This window comes from Myodes glareolus, chromosome 14 (genome assembly GCF_982192425.1).
Source record: "Myodes glareolus chromosome 14, mMyoGla1.1, whole genome shotgun sequence".
NCBI classification, from domain to species: Eukaryota; Metazoa; Chordata; class Mammalia; order Rodentia; family Cricetidae; genus Myodes; species Myodes glareolus.
Window position 1 is genome coordinate 76,157,080 of NC_142039.1, and position 19,973 is coordinate 76,177,052.

Consider the following 19,973-nt stretch of genomic DNA (forward strand, 5'->3'; position numbering starts at 1 on the left):
ACCCAACAGTTGTAATTAATTTTAATAACGTTTTATTTAATCTGATAGAGGCAAAACACCACCGTTTGACCATGTACCTAACAAAAGATACGCTTATGGCGGTTTTCATTCGTGTTTTCGTTGTGTCTTGGACTCTGATGTGTAAGGTATGCTTAACATAGCTCAAGCAGGACTTGCTGTTTCAACATCAACAACCGATGATCGTAGGTACTGACAGGCCTCTTAAGCTTCGTCGGGCTTCCTTTGTGGATCACACACCTTGCCTTCACTCTAGCTCAAAACATCTGTCCTGGTGTTGCCCGCTCTGATGAGGCCCCTGTTATTCTCTGTTGATTTTGTTGTCAACACAGAAGAACAGAGCAACCTCATTTAAAAGCTATTTATTTGCTATCGCTTCCATCAGGGTGTGGGCGTCTCTGGGGCAGGACTTTATTGATTTATTTTTTTAAACCTGCTGTGTGTGTGTGTGTGTGTGTGTGTGTATGTGCGTGTGTGCGTGTGGTTCTGGCACGGAGCACACAGCCTGGCCCACGCGGGTCGTTGGGTTCTCTCTCTGGAGAACCCTGAAGCGGGCGGCAGAGGGCAGCCGGGCGCTAAGTCACAGGTGGGGCGCGCGCTCGGTGCGGGCGAGTGGGTGTGTGCGGGGTGCGCGCGGCGGGGCGGGAGCGCGGAGCCGGGAGGAGCCGTGAGCGCAGCGGAGGAAGAGGACGGGGAGGAGGAGGAGGAGGAGGAGGAGGAGAAGGTGGTGGCTGCGCCCCTGAGGGGCCGAACAGCGCCCGAGGCAAGGAGCAGAGGCCACTCGGAGCTGCCCCGGATCGGAACCCGCCACGGGGCGCAGGGCGCACGGACTGAGAGCTGCGGGGCCGGTAAGCGGCCGCCACAGGCGACGGGAGGAGCGGGAAGAGCGGGAGGGCGGCCCCGGCGCGGGGGAACAGGTGGCCGGGCCGGGCGCTTTGTGTCCCTTCCCTCCGCTGTCCCCGCGTCGTCCGGAGGCGAAGGCGGGAGCCGGATAACAGTAGGCTCGGGGCTGGGGGCGCGGCGGTGTGGGTCGTGGGGGGGTCCCTCAGCCCGGGCTTTAACAAAGGGCGCGTGTGGCCCCAGCCGCGGGAGGCCTCGAGATTGGAGCGGAGCCCCGGGGACCCCGATTTTCTTGAGGTTTGCCATTTTCATTCTCTCCATTTCTTTCAGAGGTCTGCGGCTTGGTGCATGAGGGGCCCGCAGCGGCGCGGCGGCGGTGGGGATGGTTCGGGCCGCGGAGCCGGAGTGGCCTGGGTTCTGGTGAGGCGTGACAGTCTATCATGACTGTGTTCAGGCAGGAAAACGTGGACGACTACTACGACACCGGCGAGGAACTGGGCAGGTACCAGGAGAGGGGGGCCGAAGCGCTCAGTGTGGGGGGCAGTGCGCGGTAAACATATTCTGCTAAAGCCAGGCGTGCCTCTCTGGCCCTTCTCTGGGATGTGCTGATGGTGGAAGAGGCAATTGCCTAACCCGCGAAGGCCAGGGACCAGGAATAAGTTGCCTGATCCGAGGGGTGAAGAGGCAGTCCACGGCGCCGTTACTGTGCACAGAGTGTGGTCAAAACCCCTGGACCAGACCAGACTTCATTGTGCGCACCAACTCCTGTCAGCAGTCTCCCTTCTGAGACAATGAGGCAAACGCCAGGACTCTTAACTGAGACTGGAGGGACCGACTATGTGTGCTTTAAACAGAGTACAAGTTAATTAATGGGCGTTTAACATTTTAATACTCACCCCTTATGCTGGATTTTCAGTGCACATCAGCCAGGATTGGTAGGTAGGCGTGGAACTTGTCAGATGTTGGCCTTGGAATTTGAAACTTACCCCCACCAGGAATTTGCTGCTCAGCTTGGTGTTGTTGATAGCGACTGTCTATATTCAGAGACTGCCAGCACACTGTGGGTGTGGGGGCTGTGGTGCTGAGCAGGGTGAGCTAGTGTCTAGGTGCACCAAGAAGATTTCTCTGGCAGCATTTGGCAACTGCTGGGTGACTCTTTCCATTAATCCACCGGGTTTATTGATCTGTGCTTTATGTGAGCAAATAGCCCAGTGTTCATACTCTATTTAAAATTTGGCGTGTGGAATTGCGTTTTGGCATTGTGACTAAAGCAGGCAAAAGGATTGATAAACAAACATAGTTGCAGTTACTCACACAGTGCTTGTGTTGAAATTTGTATTTTTCCGTATATACCCAATGGCTTTCAACCAAGCTTTTTTTTTTTTCTTCATGGAAAGAAAATTAAAAAAAAAAAAAAAGACCCACACCCTCTATTACCTAATAGGATTTTGGAAGATATCTGACTAAAACTTTAAAATATTCAGATAACCCAGGAATGAAAAAGGTCTTTTTAAAAGTTATAGCCCAGAGCGTTTCTGTGTATTCTCAGTATAGACCCGAGGCATCTGTAGAGCCCATGCTTAGGGAGAGAACCGTTATCTTACATCTTAATGAATGACTGAAAGGCCAGGCTCTGAAAGATCACATTTCATGGGTATGGTTAAGATTGAGGTCGAGAGTGTGCAGTTGAAATACTTGGCTTAACTGGAATTCAACCACTCTCTTCCTGTGGTTCATAGCAAGATGAGTGTGTGGGATTTTCCCAGGGGACTAGAAAATAAGAAGGGGGAAAAATTTCTCATCCCATTGCTGAATGATTGCCAGAGTCTATAAATTATCTTGCAAAAAAAAAAAAGATGGTTAAAAATGAGGCGAGATGATTGTTTTGTGAATAAGATGTATTGACTCTGTTTCCCTTAAGATCTTTTCATGGAATTGTGTGTTTAGAGAAAGAAGAGGGAGGCTTGCCCGTGGTTAGCAAACACATTTTTGATCTTTGTTGCGTGGGTGTGATGACAGGGGAGCTTTGCTCATTTGTCTCTGTGTTCTACTTTGATTTTGACTCTGTCTTCACTTCTGTATCTAACTGTTCTCTTCTCCATGCAAGACTAATTGAGAAGTTGTTTATTAAATAATTTGTGTGACCTAGGAACTTTGAAAACGTGCTCTGGAGGAGCTGGGAGTTGGCATTTTAAGAAAGACAACATGTATGCACCGCTATTGTGATGGTTGCTCTTGTTTTTGCCAAAAGATGAAGCACGTGGTTGGCTCTTTCTAAGGTTCTTCTAGACCCTGTGGTTTTATGTCTTGGATGTCATCACTTCTGCCAAAGAAGCGTTGATGTACGGTGCATAGGTAGAGATGTCTCTGGAAGACGGGGAGTAGAAGGGAGGAATTCAAGGGCGGAGAAATGGAACCAGACGGTGCATGGCATAAATGGAGGGTGATGCTAGCTCTGAACTGTTGGTCTAAGTGGACCAGCATTCAGAATTTAAAACTTTACTTAGTATATCTGTGAGCCTGTGTATCTGCCACACAAGTGCAGGTGCCTATGAAGGCCGGAAGAGGGTACTGGATCCTCTGGAGCTAGAGTTACAGGCATGAGCCCCCTGGTGTGAGCGCTGAACTCACGTCCTCTAGGAGAGTAGCAAGCACTCAAGCATGGAGCTGTCTCTCTAGCTCCGACTAGGTTTATTTAGTAATCTTTAAATAGAGCTGTTCATCTCACAAGTGGGCCAAGAAAATCCTCATCTCGAAGAGAAAGGAAGAGTTTTAGGGAAGTAGAACACATTGTTGGTATTTTTCTTGAGAAAACTGCAGGAGTATGACTTTTGAGTGTGTGTGTGTGTGTGTGTGTGTGTATTATGTGTATTGTCCAAGACTGTAGAACTTCCTGTTGACTGCTGAGAACTTTAAAACTATCATGTTTTTGCAGCAGTGACAGATGAGACCAACCAATTGGTAGCCTGGATCCAATTTTGCAATTTAATGGCCTTATCACCTCCCAGGTCATAACTGATAAGCCCAGTACTTATTTCATAGAAGTTGTGAAACTCAGGTCATTTAAGGTGTGGAAAGTCTATAAGGTGTAAACAAGAGCAGATTATCTGTAGGACTGACCCCGAGATAGGTATCTGAGACAGGCTGATAGCTCGGTGGGCCACTTGGGAAGAGAAGGGAGCCATTCTATGAAAAGGGTTCTGGTGGAGACTGTTGCTGTGGTTGGCTATCTCTGACCTCTTTGATTCAGATTGATGCAACTCTAGGCTGGAGCTCTGTTCTCCAAGTAGAAGCAGAGGGAACCATTGTCTTTAGGAGATTTTGGTGCCCTTCAGTGCTAACTTGAAGAGACCGTCTAGCAATTTCCCTCCCTTTCCTGAGAGGCTAAACACAGTGTTCCTTCCATGGTGGGTGGTGCTCCCCAAGATGAATTCTGATAATACAGTGTTTCTTTCATGGTGTGTAGTGCTCCCCAAGAGGAGTTCTGATGAGAGAACACAGTGCTTCTTCCATGATGTGCAGTGCTCCCTAAGAGGTGTTGTGGTGATAGCCCTTTTCAAGGCTGGAATACTAGGTTGTTTTAATAGTATGTCTGGCTACTTCTTTTAGCTGGGCCTTTGGGCAGCTGCTTGCTGACTTACCTACCACTGGCCCTAGTTATACTCTTGGCAATCACTGAGCTTGGCCTGGGAGTTTCCTGGGCACCTCCTTGTCCACTACTTTGCTGAAGTACTGGTTGTGTCTTCCATCTCCTTGTCTGAACTTACTCAGTCTGACCGAGACCTACTTCCTTATTAACTCTTTTATGATCATTCTAAAAAGAGTTTTATCCACTGCTTTGCTGAGGTACTGGTTGTGTCTTCCGTCTCCTTGTCTGAACTTATCCAGTCTGACTGAGACCCACTTCCTTATTAACTCTTTTATGATCATTCTAAAAAGAGTTTTATTATTATTATTATTATTTTGTGTGTATGTGCGTGTTCATAGTTGTGTGCACCGGTGTGTGTGTATGCGCATGTTCATGTTCATAGTTGTGTGTGCAATGTGTGCATGTGTGTGTACAGGTGTGTTCACCTGTGTGCATGTGTGGAGTTCAGAAGAGAGCATCGGGTACCTTCCTTTGTCACTGCCCTGCTTGTTCCTTTGAAGCAGGTTCTTTACCTGAACCTGGCTCACATTTTCTTAGGTAGACTAGCAGCCAGCAAGCCTCAGCTAGTTTTCTTCCTCCACTTTTCTCTTCAGAGCTGGAGCAGCAGAAGTGTGTGGGATGCCTGACTTATATGAGTGCTGAGATTTGAACTCCTGGTCCCCTGGATTACAACAGGAAGCACCCCCCAGCCCTGAGGTATCTGTGCAACCACTCCATGGTTACAGGAGCCAGGTGGATGACTTGTCTGCAGGATCAGGTCCCCTGGGTTTTATGACACTGTTCTTGTAGCTTGCTTGGGAGTTCTTTCTCCGTGGGCTCTGTGGTCCAGTATCCCTGCGGTCCTTCTCTACAGGGTGTGATGTGTGCTAAAGACACAAGGCCCGCGTCTCCATGAATGACCCGACTCCAAGCTGCCAGGGCAGCTGTACACAGAGCATTTAAAGTGTAGCTGGTGATTGCAGGTATGGTGCTGTTAATGCAGGATGGGCTTGCCTTGGTGTACTGCTTTGGATGCCTTTATTTACGTGGTCGTAGGTGAATTAGAGTCAATGGCCCAGGATTTCTGGGCCTAGTCACTGTCTAATGTTCACTCAGTAACATTTCTGCATCATGGCAGGCGTCACCCTGGCCAGTAATAGCCTGTTTGATTTCTCAGGGTTCAATGACCTTGGACCATGTTTTTATATTTAGTGCTGACTTAGATACATGCATGGTATTCAGTAGGTGCTCACCCAAGGTGCGGTGATTGACTGACAGAGTCCTTGGGAGAAGCATCACTGGGGCCTTGAGAAAGTATGACCATGATGAAGACAGAAACCCAAGATGTCAAAGCTGCCGCTCATGGGAATGAAGCTTTTGCATCTGCACTCTCTGCCACCCAGCAGCAAGGAGCATGACTGCCCACATTTCCAAGACTGAGATCAGTTTTAAGCAGAAACAAGTAGAGTATAGCATTAAGTATTTCACATTGGCTTGGATAGCGGTTAGAGGCTTATAGTTCAGATTTATTACCTTCCCCATTTGTCATAAAATCCATAGACATTTTAATTGAAAATGGAAATTGTAGGAAGGTGGGCAAGAGGCTGGCGGTGGAAGACTTGTGTTCTGGCCTTGGGCCTGAGCTTAGGCTAGGCTCCGTGTGGCCAGTCGCAGAGAGGGTTTGGAGCTGACTTTCTGGGCCTGCATACATGCCTTTCCATTCTGGGCAGGTGTTTTATCTTGCCCTTAGGAGCCTGAGGGGTCAGTTGTGTTGTGTGCCCCAGGGAAACCAGGAAAGCTGTGAACACGGAGGGTGCTCACACTCATTTCAGGAGCTAAGTACACGTCACTAGGAGAGGCAGCATTTCCCTTGCTCTGTGTCCTTTGCCTCCCAGCAGCTGTCATGCCTTGAAGGCATAGACCATTTCTCTCCAGGTCAGGTAGGGAGATGTGGGTGAGTGGGTGGAGAGGCACGCCACTCCCTCAGATGGTGTCCGGGAATGGGGTGCAGGATGGCAAAGTCAAGGTTATATTGACTAACTCAGCAGGGAAATGGGTCCTTAATTCTGAGGCAGTTGCTGTGTATACCCAACCTAAACATGGTGTCAGCAGCGAAGACTTTCTGATCTTCTGATCATAGACACAGGAGGCCATGTCCTGACTGGAGGGGAGTGGCTTCCCTTGGCGCTTGGCAACCTGAGGCCTCAGGAACTATAGCCTCGAGGAAGCCTGGGTTGTCAGCTCAATGTTTAGTCACAGTAGGTTTTCCAGGACAGCTGGTCAGTAGGGGATGAGAGAGATCCCTTAAGGACCCTGGCCCAGGCTGAGCTGTTGTCTATAGTGTTTCGGCTGTGGCCATTCCCCGCTTGCCAGAGCCAAATGAAATTGGTATTCAAGTTGGGCAACTCTGCACGTGCATGCACCCCAACAGACATGACGCAGAGGATGATTGGGAATAGCCTATGGGTTATCTTGGCCTTCGTGGGGCAGAATGCTTGATGAAAACACCTAAGGGGCTTTTGTCTCATGGTTTCACAAGTTTCAGCCCACCATGGCAGGGAAGGTATGAATGGCAGAGAATGTTAGTGCGTGCCATCGGGAAAGCATGGCAGCCTTGTCAGGTCATGGTGGACCAGGAATCGGAGTGGCTGCAGCTAGATCGGGTTCACTTGTAGTGTCCTGCTTCCTTCAGTCAGGCCCCGCCTCCCGAAAGTTCCTCAGCTTTGAACTGTAACTGCATCCTCTTCCCAGAAGGATTTCATAGAAACCGACCCGAGCTGGAAGCCGCTGCCCTTCTGAGTGTGAGTGCTCCCTCAGGTCTTCAGGATGCTCTGACCTTCTTACCTTCCCTTTGTGGCTTGTGCCCTGCAGTTACGTGTGGCATCAGTACAAGATGTAATGCTTAGTCAAGTCCCAACGTTAATAGCTTAGTGTTTTAGAAACTTGACGAAACTCTAATGCTGTATTTGCCGCAGTGTAATGGGGAAGACTCTGTCCCCTGGGTCTGCCTCCTCACTGATGGACAGTTTTTTTAGACTTGGTGTGTGATCATTTGGAATTTTACAGGGAAGGTAAAATTCAATTGACCTGCTTTGAGTTTCTGGGATAATTCTGCAGAACACAGTGCATCTTTTCTTGGCCTCCATGGAGGTTCCATAGCAAGGCGTTATTAGAGAGTCTTCCCGTTCCCTTCTTGACATTTTCAGTGGCCTTTAAGTGTGTAGTCAGGACAGGATAGAGAGAGGAAAAGCTGGCATTTGATTTTCTGGCCTCCTACTAAAATGGTTTAAATATTAATGCAAGCAATAACCATCCCCGACTTGCATCTTCCTTAGGACAGACAAAAGTTGTGGTATTGTAACCGCAGTGCTGGGCCAGGGGAGACAGGGTCTCTGGGAACCTCGTAGACACGGAGGGAAAAAAACACCAGTGTCCTTCTCTGGCCTCCATGAAAGCGCAAGCAAGCAGACACTCTCTTGCATGCATCCTGCATACCCGTCCTTCCCATTACCTCAGACTATTTGTATAAGGTGTGAGTGAAATAAATCAATTTTGCATTTAGATTTAGGTTTCTTCATTGAGCTAACTCTTTATGTATATGCAACTCTTTTAAAATCTGAAAAGAAGAAAAAGAAAAAAGAAATCCTAAACACTTACAGTCCTAGTCATTTTGGAAAAGGGCCTCTCTATATTTTCACTTGCAAGAATGAACAGATTTCCATGTTAATCATTTATCGGTAGTTTATTTATTTTCCTATTATTTAAACTATGTAACTTTGTTTTTCTTCTCTTTCCCCTGAGGTACTGGAGACACACCTACTTTTTTGGTTTTTGGTGTTTGTGTGTGCACACATGTGCACGCTTACACAGATGTAGGGACACACATGTGTGCTTCTTATGAAGGCCATAGATCATTCTTCAGGAGCTGTCTGCCTTGTGTTTTGAGACAGGATTCTCTCACGGGGACCTGGAGCCCTTGGCTATACTGATTAAGCTGGCTCGGGATCCATCCACATGTCTCTCCCTCTCCAGACTAGTTTTGTAAGTGTCCATCACTGTGCTTGGCTGGGTGTTAGGGACTCAAGTCCTGTGCTTGTGTGGTGAGCACTTTACTGTCTGGGCCATCTCCCCAAACTCCCCAAACTCCAAACTCACTTTGTAGACCAGGATGAGCCCAAGCTGCCCGCCTCCGCCTCCTGAGTGCTAGGATTAAAGGTGTGCCCCACAAACCTGGCCATGTCTTTTACTTTTAGTGTGAAATTGTTCAGGCTGTTTTGGGCATTCTGACAGTCCCCTCTGCCTGGCCTGCACTGTAGGATTTTCCAGTTGAAAAAGCTGAAAGAGAATGAATAACCAGTGCTGTTCTTTTGTCCCCATCCCAAGGAGGGTTGGATTTTTCTCCGAGCTTCTTATCTCTCTGCTTAGCAACTCAGAGGTCTGTCTGTGGCCCAGCCGCTCAGGAGGGCAGGGTGTGTACCACTTCAGTAATGGAAGAAAGGATACGCAGTGGGCTCTGCTGGGGAGAAGAGGTCCGTGTTGGTGTTGGCTCAGTTCTGATGCTGCCCTCATTTGAGAGGGTCTGTGCTATGTGGTCAGCCCTCCCCCATGACCTGCTCTCCCCCCCCCCATAGCCAGCTCTTCCCTCCCTCACCTACAGCTCTTCCCTCCCCCACCTACAGCTCTTCCCTCCCTCACCTACAGCTCTTCCCTCCCTCACCTACAGCTCTTCCCTCCCTCACCTACAGCTCTTCCCTCCCTCACCTACAGCTCTTCCCTCCCCCACCTACAGCTCTTCCCTCCCCTTCTTCTGTGCTGTGTGTTTCTGGGAGAGGGATGGAGTCAAAGCCACTGCTTTACCGGAGAACTGTAGGTGCAGAAGCCGTGTGCATCCTGTAAAGACAGTTGAAGGCTAGAGTCTTCAACACAGATGCTGCCCTAGACATCTGGTGAGCCAACAGGTACCAACTGGTTGAACTTCCCTGGTCTGAGAACGTGAAATCTGGTGTGTTCAGGAATCCCGCCTATTTGATGACAGACACAGTGCTCGAAGTGCTATTTGGATTTTTGCATGAGGGAAGCTCATTGGTGAGTTCATAAATATTCCAAAGTCCAACAAAGCTGTGACATCTGGTACACTTCCAGCCCCAAGTGTCACAGATAAGGGACACTCAACTTATGAGACTTTATTGATCTATCGAGCAGATGGAAATCATCTTCCATCTGGGAAGTACATCTGGGAGGGGAGGTAAGAAGTTGTTTGGGCTGGAGAGGTGAGTCATCTGGTGCAGTGTTTGCTGTGCAGCTTGAGGACCTGAGTTCAGATCCCCAACACTCAGGTAGAGCCTGGGTGAGACAGCGGGTGCATGCCTATAATGCCAACACTGAGAAGATGGAGATGCAGGATTCCCAGGGCTTGCTGGCCAGTTAGTCAGGTTTAGTGAGAGACCCTCTCTCTAAAGATATGGAGAGAACAGCTGAGGAATATCCCCAGTGTCAATCTCAAATTTCGGGGTTCCGCATGTGGGTACACCTGTGTATATATACACACACACATGCCTCCAATCACATGATCACATGTGCAAGTGCATACACACGCATACACGCACTCTCTCTCTCTCTCCATATATATATGGTATTGCTTCTCTGAATGTGTGCTGCTGTCAGACATGTTGGGCATTCCTAGCTCTAAGGCTCTAATGTTTTCAGATCACCAATGAGATGATTTCCATCCTCCTCCAGCTTGGGCAGGATTCCTTTCCTCCCAGGTCTGCCTCTTGTCATGAGGGAGGATTGGCTAACTGTAAATCAGTTTTGGCTCTGTTTGTATTTCTGGGTCCTCTGTGCTCTTACGCCCTCATGGCACACTCGGGTTCTGATCTCCGCTCCTGGTGGCTGTGGCAGGGTCCTTCCCTCATCTTTGCTCACTCCTCTCTTCTCTCCGTCCCTTTGGCTCAGCCTGCTGGGTGGGTCCTGAGCCTTTCTCTGTCTGTCCGCCCCAAGCTGTCTGCCTGTCCTCTGGCCTGGGTTCCTTTGGCCTTGGTTTGTGCTGTACTGGCGGTTCTTGGAGCATCTCTGAGACACCTGGCTGGGCACTTGAGAGCTGACCACTGGAGACAGAGCTTAGGGAGTACAGTCACCGGTCACTTGGACCACAGGAGGAAAGAACAGAAGCCACTTGAGGGCCAGGAGGCTCTGCTAAGAAGGGAAGGGCTACAAAAGGAAACCGTGTCAGAGGGAGCAGAGAGAAGGAGGGAGAAGGAGTCAGCTGCTTGGTTTGAAGGTTTTCTGTCCTGAGGGTGGTCACCCTGAGACTGTGTGTCAGCATGTAAATTCATGTTTTTAATGTGGCTTTTTCTTTCTTTTAAAGCAGGATTTCTCTGGGTAGCTCTGACTTTCCTATCACTCATTCTGTAGACCTGGCTGGACTGGAATTCACAGAGATCTGCCTGCTTCTGCCTCCTGAGAGTTGGGATTAAAAGCGTGAACCACTACTACTTGACTTAATATGGCGTTCCTAACTTCTCTAAAGCAGATAATACCTTCTCTTAGTTTATGCTTTGATGTCAAAACCAGCTGAAGTGGCCAGATGCAACAGTAGGGATTTGGTGACGGGAAATTGAACTGATTTGTGTTCTGCATCTTTATGTAGAGGGGAGTCTGAGATGAATGCCTGCGGTCTCTGACCAGACAAACCTGCTATAGAAAGTAAGGCACAGGGCAGATTGGGAGGTTCCATTCATTCCTGACACGTACTTATTTGAGATGTGAAAATGGGTGCTTGGCCAAGTCAGATCTGCCTTTGCCAAGGAAAGTCCATTAGGTTGGTGGTTGAAAGGCTGAATTGTTCAGATTTGCTAATGGCCAGACTCCACCAGCTGCCGGGGAAACGGCCACTGCTGCTGCTGAGTGGCTGTCCCTGTAAGTGGCCCGAAGTAGCATATGGCTGCTTAGAGAACATGACTGCTGAAGGGTAAACTTATTTGTAGGGTATCTTTAGTTTATAATGACAGTGCTTTGCAGGGCGAGAAATGGCTCAGTGGTTCAGAGCACTGGCTGCTCTTGCAGAGAACTTGGATTCAGTTCCCAGCACCCACGTGACTCACAGTCATCTGTAACTCCAGTTCCAGGGCATCTGACACCCTCTTCTCGCTTCTGAGGGCATTAGACACACACCCAATGCACAGACATGTGCAGACAGAACATTCAGGACACACACAAAATGAATATTTTTTTTAGTGAAATAAAAGTGAAAATATTTTAAAAATATGATTATATCATTCTGATTTGAAGGATTTGATTACTTCCTCATATTTTTTAATAATTCATCCATTTAGCTTCCTATGAGAGATAGACATCTATCTGTAAACTGGTGTGTTCAGGAGCATCTACAGAGTACAGATTGTCTCTGTCTACAACCCCCCCTCCCTCCCCCGCAAGAAACTGAAAGGGCCAGGCATTGGTGGTGCAAGCCTGCCTTTAATCCCAGCACACGGGAGGCAGAGGCAGGCGAATCTCTGTGAGTTCGAGGCCAGCCTGGTCTACAGAGCAAGTTCTAGGACAGGCTCCAAAGCTAAGAGAAAGCCTGTCACACAAAACAAAACAAAACAAAACAAAAGGTTGTGCGAGGCAGAACTTAGGTAAATGGGGAAACTAAACTGAATGCTGGGAGAAAGAAGGCAGAGCGAGTGAGAGGCCATGTAGCCCCTCTGGAGACAGATGCCCAAAATTTACCCGGTAAGCCACAGCCTTGCGGTGATACACAGATTAACGGAGATGGGTTAATTTAAGGTATAAGTTAGCCAGAAATAGACTTAAGCTATTGGCCAAACAGTATTGCAAATAATATAGTTTCTGTGTGATTATTTTGCACCTAGCAGCCAAGAACTTACAAGTAGCCTCCTCCAACAGATGTGAAGGAAGGGCACAAGGAGCCTGAAATTTACTAGGGACACCACTAGACCAGCAGTTGAGGGTCAATTAGAAGTCAACACACATCTTTAATCACAGCACTCGGGAGGCAGAGGCAGGCAGATCTCTAAAAGTTCAAGACCAGCCTGGTCTACAGAGTGCTCCAGTACACCCAGGACTACATAAAAGAACTCTGACTCAAAAACAAACAGACAAAAACCACACACAAAAAAGAAAAGAAGTCAACATTTTTTTTAATCTTTGATTTTTTTTGTTTTCTTTCTTTGTTTCTTGCTTTTTTTTTTGAGACAGGGTTTTCTCTAGACAGGGTAGCTCTAGCTGTCCTGGAACTCACTCTGTAGACCAGGCTGGCCTCAAACTCACAGAGATCCACCTGCCTCTGCCTCCCAGGTGCTGAGATCAAAGGCACTCATCAGTAAAACCTTTACTTAGTATTCAGTCATCCAGCACAGCAAAACCAAATAGCAAAACAGAACAGAGCGACCATCCATCCTAGAGACTGTGTTTGAAGCGGCAGGAATGTCATCTCTTGGTGCCGACCAGCTAGAAGTTGATGGGGAGGGCCGCTCAGCCTCGGAGTTGTCAGCTGGGATGGGGTCGGTGGGTGTTCGCCTCCCTGCTTCCTTCAAGTCCAGTTTCCTTGGCTTGTCTTGGTTGCTCTTGAGTGATTGTCTCCTTTGTCCCTGCTTGGCTGGGACAGAGAGTTAGGCCTGGAGACCCTGCCGGCTGGACTCACCATGCTGGGGTGGCAAAGGTGGGGTTACTTTTCTTTCCTTCTGTTCATCCTCGCTGTAATTAAATGTGTTATCTGTGGAATCGCTTCTGGAGGGTCTTGGATGAGGGGTTCAAGGCGGGACACTCGGACGGATTGCTGCAGAGTATGGTGTTTATTAGAAAAGCTTTTTCAGATAGGTAACAGCCTATGAGGAGAGTTCAGACCCCAGCACTGAGGCAGACTGTGGCTGGGGCTCAGAAGAGTGGAGATCTGGGCTCTAGGGGCAGAAAAGGACGTTCTTTTCTCACACCTTTCTGAGGGTGGGGGAGGGGTTTTCACACAGCTCAGTTCTGCAGCCCAGCTGGATTCCTAGGCTCAAGACAGGGAAGAGGATGGGGAACAGGATGTGTGACCCTCAGAACCCCTCTGAGGTAAATTCACTCCCCAGGTAAGAGAGCTTGGTCCTAGGAGGTCTGCTATTTAGAGACTCACAGACAATGTCTCTGTAGGGCGCCTGCCTGTCAGGGCTTCTGCAGGTGTTCAGCCTGAGCGGCAGCTGGGTCCCAAGTCTACATTTTTATATTCCAGCCTTTTGTTTATATTAAAAAAGAATCGGGGATGATTTTTAACAGAAAAGGTTTGTGGATGTTGACTGTCCACCTAAGTAGGGGAGGGTTGAAGATGTGGACTGTGGTCTCTAGGCCAGAGGCTGGCATTTGTCTTTCCCATCAGGAGGATGAGATTGAGTCCAGTTAGCACACTGGGCAGCGTTCCGGGTGAGCTGGATCAGAATGCAGATTAAATAGGGACCTAGCTATGGATTTGAAGTGCAGGTAACCCCAAATGGATTTTCTTTGTTTGGGGTGTGTGTGTGTGTGTGTGTGTGTGTGTGTGTGTGTTAATTTAGAATTCCATCTCTTTCATCCACGTTATGGGTGTAAGGAAATTCTTTTCCAAAGACAATGAAAACCAGCCAAAGTAAAACACTCTTAAAATAGTGGGAACATTTAAATCTTTTCACTTTTATTTTAAGTTTTATTTTATTATTTTTAATTATGTGTAAGTGTGTGCCTGTGGTTGGGTAGGTGTGTGCATGCAGATAGATGCCCATCCTCTGGGGCTGGAGGTGCAGGAGACTGAGAGATGCCCAACGAGTGCTGGAAACCAAATCTGGATCCTCTGCAAGTTCAGCGAGGGCTCCTCACCCCAAACCGTCTCAGGCCAATCTTTTCAAATGCGGAAACTTGCCTTCAAACAAGGCAGGGGTCTGAATAAATATGCAGCTGTATAAAAAACTTGATTAGAGTAAGGGCATGAAATCATCTTTACTTGTACCAAATCTGGAACACTACTTCTGTTATTTAGGTATATACTGAGCAAAACCTTAGGCATCCTTTAAACATGGGAGGTTTTAAGAAATGTAAGAGCCCTTTCTTCAGGCTGGAGGGGGTCTTTGAATCAGTGTCCTCTGTTGTCTTGGCTCCCCAGGAGTTTATTGGGGACCCACAGTCAGTGGCAGGTGTTTCCTCAACTATCAGTATAGAGGCCTGAAGATCACAGGCACAATGAAGTTTTGTAAAATAGGACAGATTTATATAGATGTAAGTATTTGTCCAGCAACGTTTTATGATTCCTTTATGATTTCCTCGGAATGCCTCAAATAGAAGCAATACTTTGTAACTGACTTTTTTTTTCCATCTTTCCCACAACATTTATTTGGCATTTGAAGAAACACAGTACAGGCTTTTAAATGCCTTATTTAGTAAAAGGATAAAGCAGATCTTGAAGTTTCTAAGCAGGTTTTGTAAACATTACTAAGAGCACATCAACTTAAAAACACACAGAACCTTTGTTGTTGTAAACAGTGTTCACATCAATTATATCTCTGTGTGGGAACTTGGAAGTGCCGCTCTCTTCAGGAAGAAGAACTCTTCTGTGATTCAGGCCCACATCTCCTTCCACGTCCTCACGGCAGCCCATGAAAGGACCTGGAATTCGTCTTGCTCCATGTTTGAGTGGTTTCCAGGGATGGAAGGTTCATGTTAACTGCTGGGTGAACCACACCCCACATTATTAAGTGGGACAGACACCCAAGAAGCTGGAAAATTAGAGGAAAACAGCAACTGTCCAATTCAGTGTCAGGGAAGTCCTGCACGTTGCTGGGTGAGAACGGCAATGCTTTGGTAATTCACAAATTTCTGGGGGAGTCAGAGTTAGGATTGCATAAGTGAAAGCAGCTTTGATGGTACTTTGGAAGCGTAACGTTCACATGAGGAAGGCCGTGGGCACTCTGTAATGGGACATGGTGGCGTTCTCCTCTGGGTGAGAAGGCAAAAGTAAGGGGTACTATTGTCTCCAGAATATAATCTGTTTTATTTGGCTATCACGGCACCTTCCAGGCACACCCCTTCGCAGGTATCAGATCAGAGCCTCTCGGGGATCTTCTGTTTCGGGCTTGGCAAACTTTTCCTGTGAAGATAAATATTTTAGGAGTTCGGGGCCACATGGCTTCTGTTTCAACACTGGTTGGAGTTCAGAAGGTACACAGAGAACCTGTGTCTGGACGCCCGTGGGTGTTCTCTGATGAAACAGGCAGAGAGAGTTCAGCCTGTGTACCATAATTAGCCAGCTTGCTCTCTGTTTTACTGACATATTAAACCAAAAGTCTAAGATGTGACATAATTCAGTTTGCCAGGGTGGGTAAGAGTCCAACCGAAGATTTTGAGTTGGAACTGCCTGCTTGTGGGTCTCAGGGCCCAGTGTACTTATCCTTCCTCCTTGCTGCTAATAACTAGCCTCACCCCCAGGCCCAGCAATGTCAGCTGCACCTCAGCTTCTCCCTGACTCCAGGCACTTACCTCTCACTCAGTTGAACAACCAAGGACAGCACACCCGCTTGCATGGGAAGTGATGTGGGTAAACCGGCCTTTGGTGACTGGATACTGCCCACATTTCTGTGCTGACTGAACTGGCTCCAGAGTCTGTCGTTGTGCTTGTGTGGAAGTTGGGGTCTTGGGCCCACACTCTTCTGCATCTACACTGGGTTCCAGCCAGAGGCTGACTGCAATCATCCCTCATTGCATACTGCCAGCCTCCAGGCTAGGGCATAGGGTGGATGTCTCTGAGTCTGATGTGGAAGGCACTGTTAGTGGGGAGGAGGTGGGGCTGATGTGGAAGGCACTGTTAGTGGGAGGGGGTGGGCTGATGTGGAAGGCACTGTTAGTGGGGAGGGGGTGGGGCTGATGTGGAAGGCACTGTTAGTGGGAGGGGGTGGGGCTGATGTGGAAGGCACTGTTAGTGGGGAGAGGGTGGGGCTGATGTGGAAGGCACTGTTAGTGGGAGGGGGTGGGGCTGATGTGGAAGGCACTGTTTGCTAGTGGGGAGGAGATGCTGTGGGAAACTGGACCGTATCCCTGTGGTCCAGGAGTTTGGGATGGTGAAGTGTACACCAGCACTCTCTGGCAACACAGGGGGTTGATGCTTTGTCTCTGGTGAGCTAGAGTCACCAGCATACATCTGTCTCAATCGTGACCCCACACTCCCGTCTGCACCTCCCAGCAGCCCTAACATAACAGGAAGCCCGGCAGGGAACAGGGTGGTGTCCTGGGCAGGGAAAAAGGAAGAACAGACTGATATGGGTGGACAGAAGGGGGGTTGACCAGGAAGGGGTGTCCACCAATGATAACAGGGATGACCAGCTGGCTTTGTTGTCCTTCCCTCCCTTGGTGCAGGTGTGGGTGTCTGTGCTGTCTACGCCCTGAACACACTGCTTCTGGCGAACTGTGTTTATATTTCCAATTGTGCACAGTCATCTCTGAGCATCAGAATGTCCTCCGTAGGCAAGTGTGTACTGCCGTGCTGCTCCGCCTCACACTCTCCACTCTTGTGTTTGCACACATGTGTGTGTGAGGCGCACACACGTGTGTGTGAGGCTATACCGCTGGACTCACTAGGGCCAGAACATGAGCTCTGCCATGCCTCTGGCATGAGTCCTTACATGCCAGGGTGGGCCACCGAACCTCGATAAGCCAATCGAACAAGGGAATGTGATAATTAAGAACAGAAAATGGAGATCTGTTCAGTGTGGGTATTGGGAAGAGGGACAAAGAGAGTCTGTGTCCCCCTGGCCCCAGTCTGTCTTATTGTGGGGAGGGCTGATGGGAAGTTTAGGTTTAAACAGAAAAGCAGACTGGGTCAAGGGGTGGGTCTCTTAGCCATCATCCTTGTCTAAGGACAGTGTCCTTAAAGGGGGTCTGGCAAGTGGCAAATACTTCCGAGGGGTAGAGTTGACCCCCGTCTCCCACAGGAGGTGCCAATTCCTGGGGTTTGTTGTCTCAGTGGTCTGACAAAGACACAAGTGTCTCTTTAGAAGGTCTCCATGCCTGTGGGGATAAGGACAGTACCCATGGTAAAAGCTGTAAGCCATTTGTTCCCAGCCTTTTGCAAGGAGAAGATAGTCCCGAAATAACAGACTGATAGTCAGTGCTGCTAACTGATATAATTAGGACATGTTGAATTGAAAGACTGGAGCCGTAGTTCTTTGTTTGTTGTTGTTGTTTGTTTTGTTTTTGAGACCTGATTGCGTGCTGTGTAGCCAGTCCAGGATGACCTTGAACTTCTAATCCTCCTGTTTTAGACTCCTCATTGCTGGGATGGTTGCTAGGAGTCTTCAGAGTAGACTGACTTTTGTCAGCCTCAGTGAGCATTCACTGGGAGTAAGATCCATCAGTTGAAAGGCGTATCTGCCTCCCTATTTACTGCCGTGCCCACGGAGTGGGAATCACAGGACGGACCTATCGTCTGTGATTACATGCACAGATAAAGAAAATGCACCACACACCCGTGTCTGTCCCAAAGTTTCCATGAGGGTTGGTTCCAGAATCCCCTACAAATAACAAAACTCACGGATACTTGAGTTCCCTACACTGTGAGCAGACATTTCGTATGGAATGCCTATCTTCTGTGTACTTGAGATTACCTCTAGACTACTGCTAATTGTTAATGTAATGCAAGCATTGTGTAAAGTTGTCTTATAGTGCATTGTCCAGGAAACAGTCACAGGAAGCAATTCTACACGTGTGTGTTTAGATGTAGCTGTTACAGGCCTGATTACATTGCACATGTATGACCTGAGGTAGGCTGCATCTAAGGAGGCTGACTGTACTCACAGAAAGTCCCATAGAATGTACAGGCTAGTCCAGCCGACCGATCTCAAGTTAAAGCCAGCCTAGACTGTATAATAAAATCATTTCTGAAAACAAATTGTGATAGCATAGTATGTTTGTACATGTGCCCACACTCAGAACAGCTGTGAGGCCTGCTAACCTGTGAGGGCTCAGCTCTCTGCTGACGAGGCCAGAGGGGGGTTCAGTCAGCTGATGAATTCTTTCTCCTAGGATCCCCTAAAAACATTGACTTTTCTCGCCCTACGACTCGTGTAACACACGTTCCAAATCCTACAAAGGAGGCATGCCTAGTCAGAGTTCAGTGTGTTCAACCCGCTCTTATTGCAGAAGGTAAAGGGACTCCTTCTTGTTCTGATGAGATGAGCCACACGTATCTATGGCCACACTGCTCCTCAGTGTAGTTGCTTGCTGGGAATCTTCGGGTTCAAAGACGGAGCAAGGAACATGGTGGTAAGCCTGTGTGCTCTGAGATCTAAGCTGTTAGCCAGCCCCACGGCCCTGTCAAATCTCACTGTTTTTAAGGATGCCTGAAGCTGAGCTGTCAAAAGGAAGATGTTAGTTCGGAGTTGGCTTCTTCCTGGTGACTTTTAATTGATTCTAGTACATGCGGGAAGGTGCATGGTGGTTTTGAAAGCATGTGGCGTGTAATTGTGAACCGGGGTGCTTTATGGGAAGAGCTCCAAGGTGCGCCTGCCCCCACTCACCACGGGGGAGGTGGGGGAGGAGAACTTTGCAGTAGCATCCTCCGTGGGAGCCATGGGAAGATCTGTGTGGGAGTCTTGCCAGCATGAGAAGGTGTGAATTAGCCTGGAAGGCACTCAGGGAGGAGGGCAAGAAGTGTCAACTGTGAGGCCCTGGATGGATCTGGGGAGATGGACGGGGACAGCAGGGGACATGGCAGTTTCCAGGCCCATGCAGCTCTTCTCATTCCTTCCTGTGATGATGAAAGGGCGGGAGACAGGAAGACACAGCTGCTGAAAGCCAGGGCTCGGGAACAGTTGGCTAGGATTAGGTTATTTACAGACAGCTATGGTGCAGGTTGGGAGGGATGAATTCGGATACTGGTAACAATTTGTGTGGCTTATTTAGTTTCTTTTTGAACCCTTGGTAACTGCTGGCGGTTTGGGGCTTTTATATATCAGGAAAATAGAAGTCAAAGAAGTTGTGTCTGAGGGAGCAGAGTTAATTTAAGGGTGGAATAAAAGGTTTTACATCTGAAAATTTAAAAAAAAAATCCCTAATTTTCTGTGATCTTTGTTAAGTTGTTTAGCAAGTAAAATTCACCCCTCCCCCCACCAAATAGGTAACTTGAAACCCTTATACCTGTAAGCATTTCTGGTGAGGAATAAATATCCCACCTGTGTGGGCAAACATGCATGTATTCATGCAGGTTTTTACATGTATCTGTAGCTGCACATATAGATTCATATGCATGTGTACTCCACCAGTGTATGTGACATACACTAGAGATATGCATGAGCACACAATGGTTATGTCTCTTTCGTGGTCAACCTGTGGCCAACCATTGTTTGAACAGAACCTTTTGGCTCTTTCCATTTTCACTGTCACATCGCAGAACTGATCACCATTGAACCAAGCCTCATCTAGAGCACGTTCATTTATGCTGAGCCTCACAGGGGCTTCGGCACCGGCAGTG

General features: G+C 48.3%; 1 protein-coding gene across 1 annotated transcript in view; it reads left to right on the forward strand.

Annotated features, from left to right (window-relative positions):
• The first annotated feature begins 718 nt into the window (after positions 1–718).
• Positions 719–19,973, forward strand: part of Dapk1 (death associated protein kinase 1) — a 155,321-nt gene continuing 136,066 nt past the window's right edge. The window contains exons 1-2 of the mRNA XM_048447634.3: positions 719–866; positions 1,189–1,360. Of these exons, the coding sequence (XP_048303591.3) occupies positions 1,299–1,360 (62 nt within the window). The 5' untranslated portion in view covers positions 719–866; positions 1,189–1,298. The remainder of the gene's footprint in view (positions 867–1,188; positions 1,361–19,973) is intronic.